Genomic DNA, 25,314 nt, shown 5'->3' on the forward strand with positions numbered 1-25,314 from the left:
ACGATTTCCTCTGAACAAGATGGAAAAATGATATATTATTTAAATAATTTCAGCAGCCACTATCAGGATATGTTTACACAAGATGGAGAAGTGAAACATATCAATACTTTCTCAAAATAACGTTTTCGATTTCTAAAACTTAGAGCAGTGTGTTGCAAGATTGACAATTAAACAATCAATTATTTGATTGTTATCTGTTTTTAAAGTTAAGAGATATAATGCTTGAAATAAGACATTCAGATTTTGACTTAGCACTTTTGTACTTATCAGTATTGATCTAACACCTTTAGAATAAGGGTAATTCTCATTTTAAGCATTAACATACTCAGAACCAGTGAAAAAATCTCAACAACAAGTTATAATGCCTTATTAAGATAATTAAGGAATAAAACACTTAAATCAAGTGAAATGCTCTTACGCAAAAACTGCCTGGTAAGCAGAAATATCTTGACAGACAAAAAACAAGAATATTTTGCCTAGATTTAAGATATTTCATCTTGGCTAGATTTTAATTTTTGCAGTGCAATAGAGGAATGGCATAACTACTGTGATTCACAATGGAAATGTACTAGTTCATACACATGGAGGGAGTTCGCATGGAAGTGCTTAGTAAGATTTTTTATTACCCCAAAACTAAAAGCCCATTACTCTGGAGGAGACTCTAAATGCTGGAGAGGCTGTGGAAATCGGGATGCAAACCATTGGCATATATTTTGCGAATGCCCAGGGTTAAAACATTTTTGGTCAGAGGTACATAAAACAATGGAAAAAATATTCCACACGAAAATTCCTAATAACTTCGAAACATTTATTCTAGGTAAAGCTGATTTTTTTATGAGAAATATTGATAAATATTTATTTCAAATAATGATAACAGTAGCTAAGAAAAACATTACTAGACATTGGTTGCATCCCGATCCTCCCACATTAGAAGAATGGGCAGACACAATTAATGACATTTATCTGATGGAAAAAATAACCTTCTCACTTAATTTACAAATGGACAAGTTCACTAAGATATGGGAAAATTGGACTTTGTTCATGAAAAAGACGCAGACAAATTATATAGCTCCGATGGATTAAGGGAAGAAAAATCTCCCAAACCGAACCCCTACATGTGATGGATTGTTGCCCTTTTTATTTGTATTTGTTTTTGTTCGTATTCTTATTTATGTCTATTATTTCTAATCTAGAAAAAACATGCTACGTTTTTCCTATTTCTATTTTTCTTATTTATTTGATGTAAAAAATACACCCACTCTAAAAGGTGCTAGGTTATCCCCCTTCAAAAGGTGTCTTTCTTTCTTTCTTTCTTTATTTTTATTTTTCTCTTCTCTCTCTTTGATATATTGATATATTATTATTGTCAATGCATCCCTGTTACATTGTTCTAGAAAAGTAAAAAAAAAAAAAAAACAGAAAGGGGAGTATTAAGGTTTTGCTGGTTACGATCATTGATTGTTTCACTTGTACTGTTTTTTATTTTCAGTAATCAACAACAAGAAATAACTTGTAAACAATGTTTTGATGTATGCAATACTCTATAAATAAAAAAAAAAAAAGAAAAAGGAGGTGACCTGATAACCTAACGTCTCTCGTATCACTCCGTGCAGGCCCGGCCCTGGGCATAGGCAGTATAGGCAAATGCTAGGGGCGCATCCATCCGCAGGGGGCGCCGCTACAAAAAATAAAAAAATAAATGGGCTACCAAAACTTTATTAATTTTTTTTTTACTAATACTGTTAATACTATAATTTCAAAATGTTTAAGTTAAGCTTAAAATATGACGACTACTGAGGATAGACAAACTCTAAAAAAAAGAATAAGCGAGTTTGTACTGCTATCAAGATTGTACTGCTATCAAGTTAAATAGCAGTACAATCCAGAGGTCTCTGTCATTTAATTTTGTAAAAGAGCTTTTGTGTGGAATTATATTCAATGCAAAGTTATGATTTATTTAAACTATACTTGTAATAGATTATAATTTTAAATTTTAACGTCTGCATTTTTCTGTGCGAATCGTAATATTGTATTAATTTTTTAATGTTATGACACTTGTTTTGTAATATGGTTTTTATTGTGTGGGTTATTTTCTATCTAAAATAAAATGAAATGTCAAAGACAAAGCTATCCAGTTATGTGTGAGTGTATGAACAGTGGTGGACCTGACTGCAATGCAATGGGGGGCGCCAGCTAAAATCTTGCCTAGGGCGCCAAATTGGTCAGGGCCGGCCCTGAGTCTCCGTGGCATATTCATCTTTAATTGGCTGCGATGAATGTTTTGGGGGCTCTGATCTACGATTTTTTTCGAGATGACATTTAACTCACTTTGACTGACATTTTTTTTCTCACTTTTTTTTATTCACAAGATTTCACAAGAAGACCACCCTATCAGGACAGCTATCGAAAACCCTTTCTGCCTACACAAGAGTAATAGTCTCGTCGCCTTTGTGCAATCTTTGTGCAAAAAAAACGCCTTTGTGCAAAAAAATCTCGGCTGCGGATGAATGACAGTCGTTTAGACACGATTTATTCCAATGTTAAAGTACAACAAGTAGTTCATGCAAGTGCGGGCAAGAAGGGGGAAACGCAAGATAACCTTCTAGAGCATAAAGACAGGAATTCAGACTTATATTTCCTATGTGGCCGGCGGATATGGGCCTTAGGCAGGATAACAGTATGCTAAACACATGGTTATAAGACAAGCATAAGCATTTACCTTTTCATCTCTCTCTCTCTCTCCCCCACCATGTCTTGACAGATTTAAAAATACTCTTGGAGTTATAATTGTTATGCAGATGAAGACGGCCATTTCCTCTCTTTATGTGAAGGATTGTTATTCCCTATAGAAAACCCTGAGTCTGTTGATCGGTCTCTGCTGACTCTTGTTCTAATGACTATGAGATTGTGTGTGACATGTGCAGTCAATCCGCCGAAATAACAAGGTATAAGAAAGTAATGCGCACAACTCTTTGCGTTGGCAGAGCAAGCTTCACCTAGGCTGTTACTAATGAGAGTAGATATTTCTCTTACAGAGGCAGTTGGTTGGATTTGAAAATCAGCAATGAGTCTGGTCTGGAAGGTATGGTCTAAGTGGCAAGATGGACAGAATATCTACACATGACACAGAAGCTACACATGTAGCTTTGACAAAGCAGTATGAGTCATCAACAGAGTGACTGTAATGGTTTCTAAAGGTGTTATATGTTTGTTTTTATGTGCCATCATTTTCTTCAATTCAACTTTAGACATACAGTTAATAAAATGTGTGGAGAAAAGGTTCTATATTTTGAGGAATATGCAGATTGTATTTCTTGCTGCAAGTTAAAAGGTGCTACAAGGGACTTTTTTATGTTTCTGAAACAGTATAATTTTTCTTCTGATGATGTTAAGTAAGTGCATTGACAGTGTTATATAACAGCAAACGAGACCATCAGTGCAAAGACTGATATTTTTATAGTTGTTCTTAATGCCTTTTCTCATAGGTACGCTCACCCAGGAACAACAGCTGGGGTTTTAAGAACACTATCGCTTTTGTCCAAAGGTGTTGCTAGAATTAACACAAACTGAAAGTTTCTTGGAGCACCTTTGAATGAGATAATTGATACAACTCATGTCTGCACAGTAGTTAATATGAAGCCACAGCCTTGGCTCTGGTAGCTCAGCATAAAGACTGGAAACAGCTAGCCTGTCCAAAGGTAGAAAAACCCACCTACATTTTAAAACCTGTTTGATTAACTCGTACAAAAACTGAAGTAAAAATGATACGGTTTAACAGGGGATTATTTGTAATCCTTAAACCACACCTTTTTAGTTGTTTACAATGTAGTTTTAATACAGAATCAACAGACAATATGAAATACGTTAATGAGCTTAGACTGTACTTTTTAGACAGTTTGTGTCAGTCATACTTATGTTAGTTCATGTGTCTCCATGATCCTGTTAGTTTAGTTAGTTTGTTTCAACCTGAGACAAAAAAACTCATATCCATATGTTCGTGATATAATGTCTGTGTGGTAACAAGGATGCATTCTCTCAAGTCAAGTTACTTATCTTTAAATGATGCAAGCCATTACAAAATGGTTAAATGAAATAAACCAATTTCCTGTTTGTTCTCTGGAGAGATGACAAAGCTAAACGGTTTTGACACAGATGATGAAAACAGTAAAATGCCTCTTTAAGTATCAGCACAGCTGTTAATTATTTGCTTTCCGAGGCATTGCCCCTGGGGTGGTTTTTGAAGACTAGCGTTCAGCATTTTTTGGACAGCGTATGATTATCGAAACAAAACAGTGCTAGCTCTAGCTCAGTGCTATTTCCCTGTCAAGATTGGCATCTGTCTTGGCAAAGGATGTATTGAATTCAGATCAAATGTAAAGGTCACTAGAACAGCTTCAATGATGTTAACACACTTTGTCGATTTGTTTTCTCATTCTCTACTAATTTCTGCTTCAAGAAAAAAATATTATCTTTGATGGTGGTTTCTTCCAGTATTTTGTTGCCTGGTGTCTCTAATGACCCCGTCAGTAGTCCGTGTCTGTAAAATTCGGTGGAAGGATGAGGGTTAAAAAAACACCAAACTATGAGTCCGTCAGCTGTGGGGCATGAGGCATGTGTCGGGCTGTATGAGCTTCCATTGTGTTTTTCATGTGTTGCTGCTGTATTGGTAAAATTGACAAAAGGAACAACAAAGATATGTCTTGAAACGTATTCAGGGCCAGTTTAAATTACTTATTATACCAACACTAGTGTTTGGCTGTCAGGGGCTGCGGAGATAGAGTGTCAATGTTGTAGTCAGACTGGGCTCAGAGGGCTGTGTGTATATGCAGCCTGTAGCCATGTGCTTTCCTGTCATGGTCTGGCCAAGATGACAGACAGACGGGCCATTCTGTCACTCAGCAGAGGTGGAGGAGTGTCTGAGGGCCAAGACACACGCATTTGAAACACGGCAAGAGAGTGTGTCATGTTGTCAAAACACCACAATACTCCTTGCAAGTGAAAGTGACATTTTTGAAATGCACAACAAGCCTTTTGTAAATTTGAAATATCTAACTATAATGAATGAAAAAGAGTGCTTTGTAACAAACAAGGGTTACAAGTCATTAAAGTTAAGACAATAAATTATCAAAGTGATAATTTACCCTGCCCTCAGATAGTGATCGTCCAATCGCAACTCTTGCTGGCTGTTAATGTCAACATTGAAAGCTTAGCATTAGCATAAGCTAGCAAAAACAAAACAAACAGAGAACAGACTGCTTACATTTTTTAGAGTTTCACTTAATATAATGTTGCCTTGCGCTTAATCATTTGGGGCAATACTGTAAGTTAGGACACTGCATAAAGAAAATGGCGTTTATGGCTATACTTCATTATCTTGAAACAGTATGTGAATTGTTTTTAATACAAATTAATTTAATTACACCCAATTAATAGGGAGCATATAGAGTAGCATCTTAATATTTGTTATAACAGCTTATTTTCCATACCCTTGAGGCTCCGTCAGATTGCACCAAAACATCTGTTCTGAAAACAACAGAAATATCATGGGTACACATTGTTGCTAAATACACATCAAATCAACATAATACCTGTCTCTGATCTGATTACTGGCATGCCAGGAAACACACTTTGATGTATACAAATGCAGTAGTTAGACATTTTAATTACCTTGGAGCAGTATGAGTAAGTCATAATGCGAGGCGTTTTTTTTAGTTCCCCACGTCAACATCTTTAGAGACCTTTTGAATTGGAAAAAAGACACAGTTTGGATGTTTATAAAATATTCCAACCGTGTATAGAAAGAACAAGAAAGCCCAATTTGCAAAAAGCCAACTGCTTTTCTTTCTGAAGGAAGTCAACCACTTTTTTTCTGCTCTTAAGCACTTAAGCCACATGAATAATTACAGGCTTCGGGAATGTCTGACAATGTGGTCATGAGATTGCTTGTCACACGCTGCACGTCAAATCATCGTACTAATAGAACACCGAGCTGTCCAAATGGGACTTGTACCACATCTTTATCAGTGATATAAGTCTGTCTCTCGGGTGTCCCCATTTTGTCCCAGAAATGCCCAAAGCAGCTAGAGACCTTACAGTGTCTTCTGCTTTGCAACCAGGTAAGACAAATATCAGTTTAAGGAATGGAATGTTTAAAAGCCTGCTTGTTCGTTATCATGATGGTGGTACCTCATCATTCTGAAAAAAAACTGAATGCATGTGAGGCTAATCTTAACTCCTTTTGACAGGCCTGAAAGCCTGGTCACTTCAAGGTTTTTTTTTGTGTTGTTGTCGGCATCCTTAGCTGTGAGAAATCACAAACAACCAGTAGGCGAATAAAGGATCATTTAATCGCATTCTGCCTTGCCGAGGTAAAAGTCAATGCGGAGACCATTTATAATGAGGCAATCATCAGGTAGACCTCGTGATTATATTGTTTTTTTTATAATATGCCCTGAAATTCTCCAGGCTCACAAATCTTCCCTCAGACCAACAGCAGCAGAACTCCTCCTGAGCCCATTAAAGCTGTGAGAAAGAAGAAAAAAGCAACCAGCAACACATTACATGCTTCCGTAGAGTATGCATATTAAAATGAATCATGCTAAACTGCAGAAGGTTTTGCACCCAACATTCAACCAGGCTTGTATAAGATTAGTAGTGAGTGGCCTGTTGACTTGAAAACGTACATTTGAAATATGACGTGATCATGTGAACAACTAAGCAGAGGATTAATTGAGGAGCAAATTCTGTCCTGGGGGCTTTTAACCGCTCTGCTCAGATATAAAAACCTGTCTATTAAAAGTATTAATATATATATATATATACACCCATTTAAGTTCATCTCAGATAATCCCCGTTGAAAGCACTCTTTTTATATATTTTCTTTGAGACACAAGTGGTGTGGGGGGGGGGGGGGGGGGGTAAAATGGTTTGAAATACTCATGTTCAAATCATAAATCCTTGTTGAGTGAAATAAGGCTGTGGTGTGATGTATTAACTACAACAACATATAGTGCAATAACTGAGGGTAATGAATGCACTGTGAATTTGACGAAAACACAATATTTAATGTGTGCATAATCATGGCATGAAGAAACTACTGGAATAATTCCTAATATTGCCTTTATCTTTTGAATTAAAGCTAGGTGAACACTTTAACACCCCATATGTGATGGTTAGACATCTCATTCCAAAACCATAGCCACCGATCTGCTGCCACAAAAGTCTCTGTCCGCTCTCTGGATAGGCTTTCAGCAGGACTTTGGAACCTGGCTGAAAGGATTTGGTGCCAATCAGCCACAAGAGCATTAGTGTTGCTAACCACGGATGTTTGCTGATAAAAGTCTGACTCACAGTTGTGATGTGGGGTTGACGTCTAAAAAAAACACATTTCTTAATGGATCTCTGCATGGCTTTAAGCTTGGAGGCATTGCTTGTTGAAACAGGAAAGGGCCTTCCCCAAAGTGTTGCCACAGTAAAATCACTTAAATCCACTGATACAAATTGTTCTTAAAACAAAAACAAACGTGAGTTTGCTATCTGTGTTTATGGACCTAAACAGTGGAACATCCTTCCCTTGGATCTAAGGACAGAAACCCTTGGAATTATAAAACAAAAAAAATTAGTTGAAGAAATATAGCGCTTTAATTTGGCTTTTATTTTGGGCTAGTCTAACATTGTCAACTTGTTGTGCTGTTGCATTAACACATTGAAGCCCAAACCATGTAAACAATCATACAGTGTAGAGACATATTTATGAGTCTAGTTTTGGAAATGAGCACATACAGTACGGTTTATCATAAGTGATGTAATTACCACTATTCCCGTAATGCTGGAAATAACACAAACAGTTGTCTTTCTGGCAACAATAAAAATGTAAAAAAATAAATAAAGCAGGTGTAAGATTTAACACTTAAATGAAACAGCAGCTGTATATCCCTGCCCTGATCTCCATACTTTACTCTGGAGGCTCATTTACACTAAATATCTGACTGGCAGAGATAAGAAGAGAAAACAAACTGTTTCCCTTTTCACACATTTCTGGTGTTTGAATGAGCTGGTTGGCAGAGAGGTTTTGAGTTTTCCTTGTTCATGTGTTAGCCCAACTCATTAAAGTAAACATAAAGTCACATTGTGTGGTGAATGAAATCTGAACTGCCATTACAACATTACAAGCTAGCAGGCAGCTACAACTGGCCCTTGTTCACTGCATTTCTAAGCCCTTGACTAAAGCGTGAGCCTCTTTTCTATCACTGCTATCATGAGAATTTATTGCTTCTATGTAAAAGAGTCATTAGGCAATTAATTTATTGTGTAACTTCACACACCCCGGTGTCCAATTCGATTTATGAGAGTGGATTGATGGTGAAATTATATTGTTCAAACGACTAAAGCATTAACTTCATACAAGGGGAGGGGTCTACTGCCACTGCAGCGGAACACAGGGAGTTCAAAGATAGGTCAGCTGGCTGGTGTACACACTGACTGTTTTTCTGGGATGATAAAATCCGTAAAGAGCTCACGGTGGTTAATCATGTACAGTATAGTAACACAGGACACACAAACCTGGGCCCTGGCAGAGATACACAGAGTTAAGAGACCGGTTTTCAAGAAATAAAGCAACACTTAAAAGCAAACACAAAATTTGTGTTATTGTTTGTTTGTTTGTAACCTTTATTTAACCTCGAAAGATCAATTGAGGGGTGACCCTCTTTTACAATGACGTCGAGTTAAAAAATAGCAGGTTTCAAATAGCGGATTTTCATGACTTTGCGTGTGTGCCAGTATCTAGATGTGACCACGTTTATTAGAAAACATTTCCTCTTTGTAACATATACCGTCAGTGCAAGACATATTCTCAAACGTTTCAGTGGGAGAGGCACCAAAAAGCCGCACTGCAGTTTGCTCTGCCAAATCATATGATCACAGCGCTTAATTGAATACTGATGTGGAATGGAGACAGCGGTGAGGGTTTCACAAGTAATTAAAACATGCTACTCAGCCCATATGGATAATTTGCTTTAACTCATTTATCCTCTGTGCTGGAAGTGTACCTGCTTCAAGTGCTGGCAATTGACGAGGGCTTTTTCATGGTCAGCAATGGCTATGCTCCTCAGGAAAGAAATTAATGCCCACCTGTGAACATATTATTCTGCAGGTTTTAATCAGGTAGAATTCTGAAATATATGCCATCAGAAAATGAAATTAGAGCCACCCAATTATGAATACAGCACATTTTCAGGTACAAAAAAATGTATGAATACAGTGGAAGAGCCAAATTAAACAGGGCATTAACATTTTAAAGGTGGTGTCAGCAATTATGAAGAAAGCTTGTTGTCAAAATATTCTTTTGTAAAAATCTGTGAAATTTCCAACCGTTCTGCTACCTGTCCGTACTGTGTGTGCACTTAATAGAAATTAGTGTTTAATAAACAACCTAGCCCTTGTAACAGGGTATCTAGACAAACGGTATGTAAACAAAGGTGCTCGGAGAGACATGCCAGTTTCCAGAGCCTAGGCTGTGTGTTAACAATTTATTTTTAAATCAGCGCACATGAAGTACAGGTAGCAGATCGTGAGGAGATTTTGAAAAGAAGTGATTTTGACAACAAGCATACTCCAGAATCACTGACTCCACCTTGAACACAGTAAATACTGAAAAACATGGTACAAGGACAACCGAAACTTAGGCTCAACAGACCATACAGCTTACATGTTGCCAGCATTTATCAGTTAATAAGTATGGGCAGGGGAATACACAGCAGGTCTCTCATTGCATTATCCAGTCAGCACATTTTTATTTTCTGGGAGAGATGAAGGCCAAATAAACAGCCAAGCTGGTACAGATTTGGTACGGGGATGATGATGCTGCCAAGTTGAACCATAACAACCATTGGGAATACCTGGTGTGGCAATACACCTGGGCTTTCATCCTTCAACCAGAGAAAACTGGTAGGAGATGCTGTTTGGATGTAGGTGCATAGTAGTAATCCAACAGCATAGTTGAGCAGGTTGAGGTTCAGTATGGATTTTTATTACCATACGTTCCAGCCTCAGGTGCAAGTGGTGCAGCTGCAGTAGACTGCGTTGTTTCCTTAACATCGACCATATGTTACCCGAGAGCAAGTGGTGTCCATGGTGCTATAACTACACTATATACTACATGGCCCTTAGCTGTTAGTTCTCATATCTTGGGTGTTTACTTTAATTCCGTCTAATTCCTCTGTCACTGCTAAGGTATTGTGAAAAATACATTGTGATGGCGCAAATATGTTAAGCCGCTCCCATTTCTGTGCCAAAGTATCTCAAGTGGCACAATGTACATGCCATCATTTCAGACAGAATGGTTTTCTGGTCTCAGTTGCAGACGGCAGGCAAAAAACAAGATTTTGTTTTTATTTCTCTGACTTGAGAAAATGTGACTTTGTGATGCTCAAAGCAGTTTGTGGGAGCGATCAAGTGTGACTGCTCCGGCTAAGGAGGTAATCATTTGCTCTATTTTGAAATGTGTTCTTCCCCAATCCATCCCCCCTCCCCCCCAAACCCCTCTCCCAAATGGTCTATCCATAATACCAAACAAACAAACCATCATACTGACTAAATGGCGTTATTATACGGTGTATGTTATATAAATCCCGTTCCCTTACAATTTAGCTTACACATGAAAAAAAATGAAAGCAACATCAGAGGTTAAAATCACAATCACAATTTGTTAGGGTTAGTGTGTGCCTTGTGCGACTACTTGAGAATTAAAATTGATGAATGCCAATTTTTTATCACTTTGCCCTTGTCTAGTTGACACTGCAGCAGGGAAGTGGCTGCACGTCTCCCAACAGAGTATCTTCTGTTTATGTGTTGAGGCCGGAGGGACATCTTTTTGTGTTTAACACCCTTGTCGTCGTAATTAATTGCAAATTGCCGTGTGACACTGAGGCACTCTGTTATTCTACAAAATGACTTGGAAAAAAAAACCATTTGGCTGAAAATGATTCAACATCATTCACCCGGTTATGCTTTCATACCTTGAGATTCTTTTGTTGTAGTATTTTTCGTCTTCTCGGCCGATTTAAAAATGAATGATATTCAAAACCGTTGGCTTAATAAGAACTTTAAAAACTGTTTTTCTGACAACGTTTAAAGACGATTTGATTACAGTCTTTGAAAACATTTTTGAAGTAGTTTATTTAGCCTACATAATTGCCGTTTGATGGGATCATAACTAATATTCTCTTTACTCCCAGAATAGAACAGAACATGTGAGGACAACAATAGAAAAAAGGCGTTTACGAAGATTACGATTTAATAGTTTGCTTCTATTCTATCCATAAACATTTGACACATTTCTATGTAAGCTCTTCCCGTTGGCAGCCCTGGATTACACAAGTTATCTCCAACAAAAAAACGTTATCCCTGCATTTGTGATGTGTGTTTATGGCAGATTCACATGCTGTGTCAAACTACCTCTGCTGGGGAGATTAAGGGTGTGTATGGGGGTTTACTGGAAGTGCTCAAACAAGCTCCTCACAGGGCTGAGGGCTATACCCAGATCCATTCAAGGATTACAACCCCATATCTCCTCCCATCGTGAGTATTGAAAACCAGCGAGATGTTCAACGACTTGCGACAGCCATTTCACAGTCGAGGTGTTGTCTGTCCATTCTCTGAACCGATAAAGAGTATCTTGCCGCTGGTTTTAGGGCTGTAACCAGGAGAAATAATGTGGAACAGCCGCAATAAACAGGTTAAAGGTCCTGCAGAGGTTTTGTATGCAGTCTTATATCTTTATGCAGGTTTTATATTATGGTCTATGCTTGTTGTCGAAATCAGTGAATATCTCCTCCCGCTCTGTAAACTGGTTGCTAGCTAAGTTGGAGCATACCCTTTGTTTACGTACCAGTTTACAAATCAGGCTGTGTTATAAAGCAACATTTTAATTTTTCAGCACACCGACGGACAAGTAGATTGTGAGGAAATATTCACTGATTTTGACAAAAAGGGATTTTGAAAACAAGCATTCTCCAAAATCTCTGACTCCACCTTAAATGTGTGTGGTTGTCTATACACCATTTTGTTTTACCGTTTCCTTTTTGACAGTGCAGTGAACACACTTGTACATGTCGTATGCGGTCCTTCTTCACAGCGGACTCTAATCCCCTTCACTCTTTTGCAGGTAGAAAACTCCAGGGAAGAGAAGTGACCCGCTGAGATTACGGTGTTAGATTAAATCTAACTGTGATTAAATAACCAACCGTTATATGACTGTTGCAAATTAATTTCCCCAGTGTCATGTCAGCCCGATTTACGCAGTGTGTCTGTGGAGCCTAGTGTGAGCTGCTGCATATTAGCTGTATATAGTCAGACCATCTTTGGAGACAAGAACAGCTAGACAAGACGAGTAGTGGCTGGCTTCCGTATTGAAGTCAAAGTAAAACTTACAAACAAGAAGTTAAGGATGCCAAAGGAAGCACGCCCCCCCCCCACCCCCCCGCGTGACACCCTAAAAACCTTTAAAAAGTAATGTACTTCCAAAAAAAAAACATTATAAATCTTACATTAAAAAATAGCTCTTCTGTGTGTTCCCCCGTCTGCGGTCGTAAATATAAAAGTCACTCAGCACATTTGAGCATGATGTAAGTATATGGCAGCTGGGGCTATTAAGCTTGTGTCAAATGAAAGCACGCTTAAGGCACTCCGATCTGGTCCTAGCAGACATTTATATGGTAAGGAAGAAAAAAAATCCCCCATGAAAATGAGCTCTTTCTAAATGAAAAAAAAAAAAATCTCAGCTTTGCTGCGCATATGACACTGGTGGAGATAAATATCTTCTAAGTGATAGCAGCTCAGGTGAACTTATTTTAGCTCTCCCTCTTCCCCCTCCCCTCCCCTTCCGGCATGAATTGAGCAATCTCTGCCAGCTAAAGCACAATTTGGATTAGTAAAAGCCCCACTGATAGGTCAGCTTAGCCCGTAATGGAGCAGCTTAGGCCTTGTGTGCGTGATTATTACATTCTTAGCATCCTATACTAATGCATCCAGATGTTATAATACAAACATCTCTTTCGCCTCCCCTTTAAGCCCAACACCAATTGAGATGACAGTGACATAAAATGACGTACTTCTAAAATATCACGGCCTATATGATGTATTGGAACTGCACTGCTGCCCTTTGAAATCAATACACTTTTTGTAGCTGTACAAAATTTCAAGCAATGCTCATTCATTTGCCACAATTAATTTATTGTACAAATAAATAAGCTATTATCTTGGACATGATTGTGTTGTCTCATCCGTTTACTGAATCAAAGCATCATGATGTCAACTTTACGTAACAACCTTTTTATCTAGATACAGCAGACAATTGAGCTGTGAGAAATGCTGACGGATGAAGGATGTGTCTCTCAGTGAATTGATATTTAGCATCTCAGTCATTTGTTCTCACACTTTGCCATTAAATTCCCAAAAATGTGCCAAAATATTTTTTCCAACCATTCAACAATTTGGATTTTGGCATGAATTGCCTTGGCTTGTGTGTGTGTGTGTGTGTGTGTGTGTGTGTGTGTGTGTGTGTGTGTGTGTGTGTGTGTGTGTGTGTGTGTGTGTGTGTGTGTGTGTGTGTGTGTGTGCGTGTGTGTGTATGTGTGTAACCTCAGTGCACTCACCTACATGAAGTATTCAAGGCTGTATTGTTTATAATAACACACAGTGACTCTCAGCAGCATGTTTTAATAAGCAAGAACAACGGGCCAAGAGAAGGTTATAGGTTTTAACGGTTCATAAGTGGTGTTGTCAGTGATGGAAATCTCTTGAACTGGAAAATCTATAGTTGTTTTCGAAGTGAAGTCGGGCTCTTCTGATCACATTTTCGACCCTTTGGACTTTTATTTTACCTAATCATTTTCAACGGATAAGGTATCGATAAAACTTGTATGGGTTTTTATTTACCTGCTTCAAACAGTAAAGCCTGAGTTTATGAGCAACAAACGCAGACAGCAGCACTTCTTACCATCCGGCTTCTGCTTTTACCAATAAAGAAACACCGATTACTGGATTCCTCCCAATGGGAGTTTCACCACGTTTCGGCCATTTTTCCCATATTAAATCATCTACTAAGGAACCATTCCAACCCCTTTTCTCTCTCCTGTCATTTTAGCCAACTTCATAGTGAGGTGGGCTAACCTCTACCAGAACAGCTGCCATAGTTGCTGAAACTAATCTAGTGTGCACCACAGTTTTTGGGGTGCCTTTGAAGCACACTGCCCACCACTGTGCACATTTTCTTAGAGTATTAAATATATTTGCAAGATATTTGGGCAAACATGTAGAGAGACAGGGAGCTAGTAATAGATTTATTTAATCTCTTTTAGTCTGTTGGGAGCTAAAAACTTGGCTTTCAGAATGCAAAAAAGACTAAAGTACGACGACACATTCCCAAGCAGCAGTCATATGCGGGAGATATATTCTTCAGTGTAGGAGTATAAATAAAATACCTGCAGCCTGGATAATACTTAAAAGGATTAACACATACCTGCTGTGTTCTCTGAGAATGCAATAACAGCCCGACAGCTTGCTGACAGTATCAAGGTGCTATACAGCAACTTATCACACATGATTCACGCCATGTTTAAAATGAAATACACTGTTTACAAAGGGGCTATCAGCACGGGATCATAAATACCATGGTGGATTGTCTGAAATGATCTAAAATCACGCACAGCAGGCAGCAGGCTTCCACTATCAGCCACAAGAATAGACCCACAGCCCCTCCCCTGACAGAGAGAGTGGAAATCATTACCGTTACTGTCACATTCAGTTGCTGACCGGTCGCAAATGTAAATTGCTGACAAAAAACTGCACATACATTTGGCTTTTTCTTTATATGCTGAATTTAAAGACACTTCAAGTAGCATCACAATCTAGATAACAGGATCAATAAACTTTGCACATGTGGCCATTATAGTGAGGGGTCAAGCATGAGTCACAACAAGGCATTGGTAGCACCTGTGTTGATGTAGGGGTTAGTGCAGTGGGCAGAGATACTTAAACGATATGTTCAGTTCATCAATGTATCCCCTCAATGATTCAACTGCCAACAGCAGCGTGGCACACTGTACATATAGGCCTATAGGGTTATTGATCTAAATGGGTAGTATATATTACCACAAGGTAACACATACAGTATGTGATACATTTTACACCATCGTAATTAGTCCACTGAGGATTGAAACAACAATTCACACCTCAAACCGGAGGCTGTAAACTGTAACGTAGAAAGAGAGTCTTGACTCTTAATGCGTTCCATGTGAGGTGGAAATCAAAGTCATGGATTGGAATGGTAGGATAGCCAAGCTTTTTCTTGCAAATCATCATAGAAATATTTCAGCGCCACGGATACAATTTGTCTTTGTCGTCATCATTTGGCCTTTTTCTCATTTGAATTCATGGCAAACTACAAAGACTCCCACACCATTTATTCCTGTGGATTTCACGCTGAGCTTGAAAATTGTCGGTGATCGAAAACTGCCACTGTTCAAACTGTAACTATTTTATTTGCTAAACATGTTTACATTTTGGGAACATTTTTTCATATTGAATGAGGAAGCTTTTGATTTATAATATCCGGGAAGGTTTCACACATTCTGATTGAAAGGCTGTGCTTCAATTACAATTTTGCTTATAAATAAACACACAACTTATTAACAAATCAAGTTTCGACTGATTTCCCCCCAAAATATTCAGACAGTATCGGCCCAAAACAAATCAAAGTTTGGCTTGTACAAGGGGAGACATTAGCTCACTGCATCACACCAACATGCCTGTCTGGCTCACACTGTATAGCTGGCTCAGAAATGGATTCTGACGTGCCCTGAACAGCACTGTTTAGCGTTTGACAGCAGCATTGAGACAAACTTGAGTAGACAGCGAGAAGTGAGTTTGAAATGCTGCCATGATAAGACATGAACTCACAGCTACCATTTTTGATAAACTCCTGAAAGCATCTTGTTTTATCCCAAATGAACCCCGGAATATGTATAGTCCAGCTGGTTTTATATTTGCAGTATTCTGTGTTCATTAGATTTTCTTTGCATGATGTGCAGGAGCTTAGATGCTACATTTTGAATTGTCGATTTATTATTTTTCCTATTTCTATAGCTTTAGATATTGATGTGGCCTCACACACACGTTTTTCCGAACACATGACCATCAAAAAGTCATCTTCGAGTCCTTCCATTCCTTAATGGAAAGTGCAAATACCTAAAGGTTGATCAAATATGTTGACCCAGAAGTAGATTTGGCAATTCTTTGTGCAGACAAAGATCAACTTGACATTTCCAAACAGTTTCATTCCACGCATAACCAATTTCTATCCAAATGAAAAAATTGTAAAAAAAAAAAAATGCTATAATTGTATTCCTACATACTCAACCTGGCATTTTGAGAGTTACCTCAAATTTCTAAAAAAGGGTCTTGTATACGCAACAATGTTTCGCACTGAGGACGGAGAGAGTTTTTGCAGCCTCCTCCTTTTGTGGTGTCACACTGACCTACAGCTTCATAATGAATTGGAAAAAAAGAGAGAAAAAAAGAGTGTGTGTGTGTGTGTGTGTAGGTCATTTCCTGGAAAGGTTCATTTTCAGGTATTTAAATGATAGTGCTGCCAAAAAATAATGTCTTGGTTACAAAAAAAAAACAAATAAAGAACACAAATGATGGGTTGGGGGCAGATAACCTCTTTTCTTTTAGTTTTCTCTACACCAAGTTCAACATTTCTCTGGGAAACAACAAGGAAGAATCGGATATTGTACCAACCGATCATATTCAAAGTTAAACATTTATACTTATTGCTCTCCGTTACATAGAATGAAATCCGACACAGATGCCGTTTAATTTAGAGTCTTTAATGACCCGTTTTATTCCATTTTGTTTCTGATGATTGCTTCAGCCATATGGCTTTGATTTGATGAAAAGCAGTTCATATCTTCTGTAGCCACGTGTTTATCCACACAGTAATTGATGCCCTTCAACCTTGTCATCTTGTCAGCTGCTGTGTTCACTGCCGGCTTTGTGCACAACAGTGTGTATCTGAAAATGTATAAAAAAAAGGCCGAATACCAGGATTGCACTCACTATTTGGTTATTTTACTCGTGCTGCTGGCATTCAGTCACCTCAGATGAACCTCAGATGAAGATTTAATAAAAGTACTTTAACAAATAAACAAACAAATTTAAATAAATATGGCTTTGTGTGCTGCGTTCAAGCGGTGCAGTTTTTTTGCAGTGACTTTGTGATTCGATCCTGAAGTGTGGGGCCATTTTTTATCTCAGGCACGGATTTCTATCATGTTTAAACTGTCATATTAATTGGTTCTGCTTAACCGAAGCGTATCTGCAACATTTCCGGGATGTTAAATTGTAGCCTTTGACTCTGACGTACTCAGGTGTGACTTCCAATTACAGTTGGCCATTTTGTGCTTTTCTTTAACTTACAATACATTTTAAGAGGACTTTTGGCCTTGTCTCGATACCTGGCCGCAATGTGTGTTCGCTGAAAGAGAACACTGGTGTTAATACACAGCCTAGGCTCTGTAAACTATTAACTGATTTGACAACAAGTGTTCTGTAGCACTGCTGTCTCCACCTTTTAATACAAAGAAAAGTAAAACCTAAGCATATTAGACGCCTACTTTGATGTATGCTGACTGTTGATATGGCTATGTAGATTGGAGAGGCATGTCTTGAAACTGAACGTAGCATGTTCCAACTGTGCCAGTACATGACACCGACAGTGGCTCAGTTCTTCTTTGGGTGTGTTTATTGCTGTTGCAGAGCAGGGGGACCAGCATTTCTCAACTGCTTGTTTTTGTAGAGGCGACATCAATAACAGAATATTGAGGGCAATTGTGATCAAATTGAATGAGCTCGCTGCCTGAAGTGCTCTCATCAGCTCATCAAGAACGCAGATAAACAAACAGGCAAAGAACAATAAAAGCAGACAGAAACAGTCTTTCAGAGTGGCAGTCTGCTGATGTTTTTTTGGAGCGCAAATTGAGAGCCATTGTGTGTAATCATTTTATTTTTGGCTTTAGGGGTTTGTACTGTAAATGTGTTTTCAATGTTTGTGAAGAGAAATTAGCATCTTTCTATAGACAGTTAAACAACAGATAATAAAGAAGCAATATCCTTGTTTGAGTTTCCCTGATTTGAGAAAAGATTGGTTCCTTTTTTAATCTCCCCCGGGACTTTAATACAGTTAAAAATAGACCAATGTTCCAGCTTGTGTGCACTGTTTGTTATGGCGCTAATGATGCAGAATGCTACAGCAAACCACACATCGTCATCGGCACCACTTTATCTCATGACGTTTTTTTTTTGTCCAAAGAGCACCTGAACACATCGTCAGATCTCGTATAGCTGCAGTCTGGTTGTGTGTATATAGAGAAGAACCTGGCTTGCCCACTGATGGAAGTGGGCGAGCCGCTCTTTAGGGGGATGTCTCAGGGAAGAGAGAGTGGGGAATAAGGTTTTGATCAGGACCAGCTGTCACTTCTGTCCTCCACTGTTGTGTTAAAGCCAGCAGCCCTGCTGAAGTACAACTATAATGGGCTTATATAGAGTGGGGAGGCTGTGTTGTGCTTTAATTAGTTTACTTGCTTTACTTGTCACCAAAACCCACCAACATGCATGCTCAGGAGAGATCCACAATGATGATGCAGATTAAGAACTTTATTGATACATGACGAGATAATTTGGCTCACATGCTAGTGCCCACCATGCCTCACAATGTATTATTATATTATTATTTTATTGTTATATTATAATTTAAAATTATAAGATGGACTGTTAAGAAACCCCATATTTGTATTTACCGGACAGGAATCTCTTTTAGAAATGTGAAAGTTGTGAGTGTTGTCTCTCAGAGGCGGTGTGAGGAATATGTAGTACACTAATTGGATTTTTTTCTGTGAAGGATATGGAGAGGTAGGTGGGAGTGAGAAGTGTTGGGGCAAGGGCGGTCTTTGTAGTTGAATTCCATCAGACCTTTATCAAAGGTTGAATATATAATTGAAAAAATGTGAAAGATTGAAAGGGATCAGACAAGATATGAGGAAAAACGTTGCTGCTTAGTGCCCCCTTCATGAGCCTTCTATAAGTACTATTTGATACTATTGATTGTAGTCATAAGGTTTTGCCAATGCATGGAGAAGCAGGAGTCGGTTTTTCAAAATGTGCTGTCGGCCAACGACGTGCATGATACCAAGGGAAGGAAATCTACCCTAGGTCTATGTATATTTAGATCCATTAGATCCAGTGCAATGCCAAAGCATGCTTAGCCCACCTAGAGGATCCTTTCTCTACACACCTGAAGGAAGGTTAGATTTTGGGGTTGAGAAAAACAAAAACAAACTCTCCAGCATCACTTGAGCCTGATCGGTTCACTGGGAAACGGCAGCGTTCTTCTGTGCTCGTTTTCCTCCTAAAAGTTGCACCTTTACCGTGACAAAACAATGCCTCCCACTCCGTAAACAGACTCACTAAGACCCTCTGCTGTGGCCTGTGGGCTTGTTTCTATGTGTGGCAAACATGTACACATCCACCGCTCAGTGACTCATTTGACCAAGTGTTTTTGTTTTTCGTACTTTCTTTCCTCCACTTCACAGTAAACCAATAATACCTCTGTTCTCTGTACAGCTGTAATCACAGAAATGTCACTCAGGGTGTAATAATGGGATTATTCATTACAGACGTACCACGGTATCTCTCTCACTTCAAATGTCCAGACTGACTGTTTGTTGACGAACAACCGCTTGCACTCTGGATTGATATTTGCAATCGGACTCGGGAGTAACACCACAACACAATTACCGTCTGTGATCCTCGCAATTGTCTGCCTGTGCAGTGCACACAGTTAAAGGTGGAATCAGCAACCTGTCCGTGTGCGCTGAAAGCAAAAATCCAGTGTCAATACACAGCCTAGGCTCTGTAAAAAGGGTATGTAAACAAAAGGGGGCCACCGTAGGTAGCAAAATACCCGTTTACAGAGCTTAGGCTGTGTATTAACACTTGGTTTCTTTTCAGCGTGCACACAGTACGGAGAGGTAGCGTATCCTGAGGAGATATTCACTAATTTTGACAGCAAGTGATTTTGACAACACGCGTTCTCCAGAATTGCCGTCTCCACCTTTAAGATGTTGGTCTACTGAAGAAAAACAACTGATACAGTAACTTTCATCGTCCATCATGTATTTTATAAAACTACAGAATCTGCAAAGAATCCTCCACCTCCCTGTCATTGACATAGCTGACTCTCTGCCGTCAGTATTGACAGAAAACAAAAGCAAAACAACAAAAAGAGGATGTTCTACCGTTCACACCTCCAAAATCATCATATTATTGAACTCTAATGGTAGCCCTGCTGGCACCGTCTCCCAAAAAAAAACGTGTTACTCAGAGGAATCAGCAGCTTATTATGAGTGGACTAGTTTAGAATAATTGATTGTATTCGACATGACATGAAGCAACCCCGTTTCGGATTGATACTCTGCAGCAGCGGAGTCGTTGATCAATCCAAATGAGAGACCGGGGGAGCTTTGATTTCTCTGCCAGAGTTTATTAGAAAGAACTTCTAAAGCTTCTTCTCCGGAGGACGGCTATTCCTCAAGAAACAGCTTGGACCTATTAGTATCTGGAAATGTAAATTAGCGTGATCCCCTTCACCTCATCATGTCTGGAGATATTCCCACTACACTAGTTTGATGGAACATTTTGAAACCTTGTGTTAAATGCTTGGGAGGGTTCCAGCACTTTTTTTGTTTTTTTGTTAGGGGGGAGGGGGGGTTACTTTTTTGTGCTAAGATTAGTTTTGGTCTCGACAAACACAATGATTTTCTGTGATATGGTAGAAGACTATACGCTCTGAGCTGGTGAATCAACCTTTAGAGACGACTGGACATGCTCCGGATCGGAATTTCACGAGGAATAGGTGTGAAATGGATTTCCTTCGTAAGTTAAAGTACACAAATTCAATACATACAACTGGAGAAATGTAGCTTTAGAAACTTGATTTTTTTCCCCTGTATACTAGTTGTATATTTAAGCAGCTAGGTCAGTAGGGAACACCACTGACTTTGGTACAGGAAGACTGAAATAATCAGTGAATATTTCCTCACAGTCCACTACCTGTCTGTAATGAGTGTTTGCTGAAAAAGAAAATGGGTAATGCTAACTGTATACCTCCAGTTTTAGCTCGCTTTGGATAAGAGCGTCTGCTAAATGCTCATTTTATTTCGACTTGGATAATGCAGCTACATTTAATGGATCTGCTTGCGAGAGATTCTGGCAGTATCCTTTTCTAGGAATAATAGAACGGTAATGAGACTGCATTCAGGTGTTTTTTTTCAAGGAAATTTAATGACTCACAAGAATTTTCTGTTCAGTAAAGTATCACAGGGTCACAATCTGCACAAGCTGCTATTAGTCTGCGTCCTTTACTTGTATTAACCATCTCTCAATGCAACAAAGGTAATCCCCTATGCAGGCATATAGTAGCATGCATGCCTATCAAAGTACAGATCATCAAAAAGTTACTCTATATCCTCCAAGTAAGAGACACCTTTATCTCCACGTTTATGTATTTTTTTTCATGTGAATAAAGCTGTGGACCTGTATAAAAATGTAAGAAAGTAAATGTTGTGTTACGCCTCGGTTCAAGGCAGTAAACAGCAGATGGTTGGCAGGGCCTCTTTAGCGCTATGGATTTTATTTACCTACCCACCTGAATGACCTGTGTTGAGCTGTGCAGCTGATGTGTGAAGAAAAAATAAAAGCAGAGAAAAAAAAAGCGAGCCTTAACAGTTTGCTCTTGTTTACTCCGGTTCCACTAGACTGCTGCAAGGCCAGAGGAGTCATTTGCCATGCACAGAGAAAATCAGCTTGTTTATCAGCATTTTGATATCCGTCCCGCATTGCCGTCCCACTGACATTTTAGACGTACATGATCCATGACTGATTTCCAATCAAAATGGAGCCTTAGTAACACACTGTTTGGCTTGTGCCGTTTCCTTTGTTGTAATTAAATGTACCACGATTAGTGCTCAGCAAATGAGGACAATAGCTTGTTATGTATGTGCCCGCCGTTGAAAAAAAAGCTAACCTTGGACATTGCACATCTGTCCTGTCGTCAATTGGATATGCTCCAAAGATGCACGGCACATTACCAGAGAGAGACAACTGTCGCTAATCTCCATGCAGTAGGAAACTGGTTGTTTCAAGGTGATTTTCTGTGGTATATATTTGAGGTTTTTCTTTGTTATGACCATATAAGGCGATGCTGCATCCAACCATATGGTTTGGAGTCCAGGTAAACGGCGGACAGAGCTCGAGTCCTTGAAAGGTTACAACAATCCTTAGCCATTCATTACTATAAGGGAGGACGTGTGGAAAGTGATGGGATATAATGAAAACTCATAGCCTTTTCAGGTCACTATACTTTCTGTAGATACGTTTAATATCCCATTACAGGGCCCCATAGTAACCACAGTTCTATACTGTCAAGAGACAAACATAATCCGGAGGGAAATTACCCATCAGGAAGGCAATACTGTTACTGAGATGCAATTACCAGGCCACTTGTGAGACTTTCAGCCCAGTATCCATGGGTGTGTGTGTGTGTGTGTGTGTGTGTGTGCGTGTGTGTGTGTGTGTGTGTGTGTGAGGGTGGTCGATATGTGCATAACAGCTCTTATGTTTTGCAGAGTAAATTGGATTCTTTGCCGGAGAACAGTTCATTTAGAATATGTCCAAGATGCAAATGATTGATGTGACTATATCGTTACAACTGTAGGTTTTGGGTGCAGGGCAGCCCTAATGGGAAAAAAAATATAACATGGAAAAGGAAATAGCTTTTATCGCAGAATTATGGGGAAGTTGTCCCGCAGTAACTGTGAGTCTGCAGATGGAATCATTTGGATTTTGGTTGGCTGTTTACACATTAATTTTACTAGCTAACGTTGCTTAATTTCAGTGAGGGAAAGACTGTGTGCCTTGCTTGGATTCTGTTTCACTTTTACATTATTCCGTAGAGCTCCTGGGCTCATAATTTTTTTTTCAGCAGTTAAATGCACGGTGTGTCTCACAGAGGATTTAATGTACCAATTTAGCACTGAATCACATAGCCTACGAACAAAGAAAACAGCACGGAAGGAATGAACATCAGTGTAAACATTTGATAAGGATTTGCTTGAGGCGAATGCTATGCTTTATTATCGATACCAAAATAGAAACTGTAGAAACAAGACCTGCCCCTGTGCGTATGATATACTTGCCTCTGCACTGGCGTATCCTTACAACTCATTCTCACACACCAAGTTGAACATAATATTTGTGGCGATGGCAAATGGCTTCGCTTTATTCCCCGGGATAAATTGCCCAAGTCGGGGACATTTCTATTGTACTGCAAATTATCACCTTGAATCAGAAAATGAATCACTGCTGCCTGTAATGAACAGCCCCCCTAAACTTAAAAGTGGTAAAGACAAGGGAGAAGAAAAGAAAGAGCTGCCTGCACCCGTTGCATTGGAAGTGCATGTGCACTGGAAATAAAAAGTGCTTGCACAGAGTGTGAGCCCTTGCATGCATAATAAATGTATGACAAAACAATACCCCAGGCACCCCAGTATTAATGATATGCAGCGATCTCATTATTAAAGTTCCAAAACAGCTCCTGGAGTAACACAGATGGAGTCAATTAAGCAATGAGCATACTTGCTTGCCTGCCGTTTCATCTTCTGTCTTTTATCTCTCGCATATTACTCCGTGGATGTAATTAGCTGTAAGTTTCTCTTCACAACATAATGTCCAGTGATGATAACAGTTATTTTCACTTGTAATTTCGAATAATGTACTGCTTGATAAATATACCCAAATTTGCTTGCACTGCCGTGTCCTTGGGTATTTTCATTTGCACTGCGAGAGAGAGGTGTCGAGGATAATACCAGCCATATACTAAAGCTGCTGTTCTCTCTCCTTTCCTGTTTGTGTGTTTTCTCAGAGACCTGATGCCTCAGACGCTGGAGGGGCAGATCACCATGGAGAAGACACCCAGCTACTTTGTGACTAACCATGCCCCCAAGCGCATCCACTCCATGGCCAGGGACATCAAGCTTATTATAGTGGTGCGCAATCCCGTCACCAGAGCCATTTCAGACTACACGCAGACTCTGTCCAAGAAACCCGAGATCCCCACCTTCGAGGTTCTGGCTTTTAAGAACCGGACTCTGGGTCTCATTGACGCGTCGTGGAGCGCGCTGCGTATAGGGATATATGCCCTCCACCTGGAGAGCTGGATGCAGTACTTCCCTCTCTCCCAGATGCACTTTGTCAGCGGGGAGAGGCTGATAGTGGACCCGGCCGGAGAGATGGCCAAAGTGCAGGACTTCTTGGGCCTCAAACGCATCGTGACGGACAAACACTTCTACTTCAACAAGACGAAAGGATTCCCCTGTCTGAAGAAGCCGGAGGACAGCAGCACTCCCAGGTGCCTGGGCAAGTCCAAAGGGAGAACTCATCCCAAAATAGACCCGGACGTGATCCGCCGGCTGCACAAGTTCTACAAACCCTTTAACATGATGTTCTACCAAATGACCGGACAGAACTTTGAGTGGGAGCTGCAGGAGGACATTGTGTCTCGTAGCTCTCAGGACAAGCAGTAGTACTAGTAGACTGACTGCAGCATTGGCACGGCGCAGCCCACACCACCAGCCTTCTCAATAAAAATAACTACTATTGTCTCTCTCTGGCACCGGACAGAGTGCTTAAGCACGCCAACCAATCATGGCTGTCTTTGCAGTGTCTGTATCCATTAGCAAGAGTTTACTGACATGCTTTTTGTTCTCCCCCTTCAATACTAATGTTGTTGATGATGATGGCGAATCATTATTGTACATACTAAACATAAAATATATTTATATTTGTGAAAAGGAGATGATTTTATTCACTTTGTTTTGAAAGCATAGAGCTGATATAAAAATCATGTTGACAATGGCAATGCATGTGATGAGTTAAGTGTCCTTACCTCATGGGCCCTAAGGGCGATCTTTGCCTGTTTCTTCTCCCTTTACTTTCCTGCAGTTGTGTTGCCCTCACACCCACTCACCAGCATTCAGGACAAATACTATATTCTATTTCAATGGCTAAGGCCATGAAGTATTGTTTTATCACACTGTCCTGCTGCTTTACAAGAGAGAGAGAGAGAGAAAAGAGAAAAATTATACACATACAGTATACAGTAGTACAATAATCCTATGACATGTGCTCATCTTTTCA

At 39.5% G+C, this 25,314-nt stretch overlaps 1 protein-coding gene across 1 annotated transcript in view; it reads left to right on the forward strand.

Moving 5' to 3' along the window:
• hs3st4 (heparan sulfate (glucosamine) 3-O-sulfotransferase 4) overlaps positions 1–24,701 on the forward strand; it is a gene marked incomplete at its 3' end in the record, with an annotated part of 91,803 nt that extends 67,102 nt beyond the window's left edge. The window contains exon 2 of the mRNA XM_080044025.1: positions 24,041–24,701. Within this exon, the coding sequence (XP_079900151.1) occupies positions 24,041–24,701 (661 nt within the window). The remainder of the gene's footprint in view (positions 1–24,040) is intronic.
• Positions 24,702–25,314: the final 613 nt, after the last annotated feature.

This window comes from Ammodytes marinus (genome assembly GCF_949987685.1).
Source record: "Ammodytes marinus genome assembly, chromosome: 16".
NCBI lineage: Eukaryota > Metazoa > Chordata > Actinopteri > Uranoscopiformes > Ammodytidae > Ammodytes > Ammodytes marinus.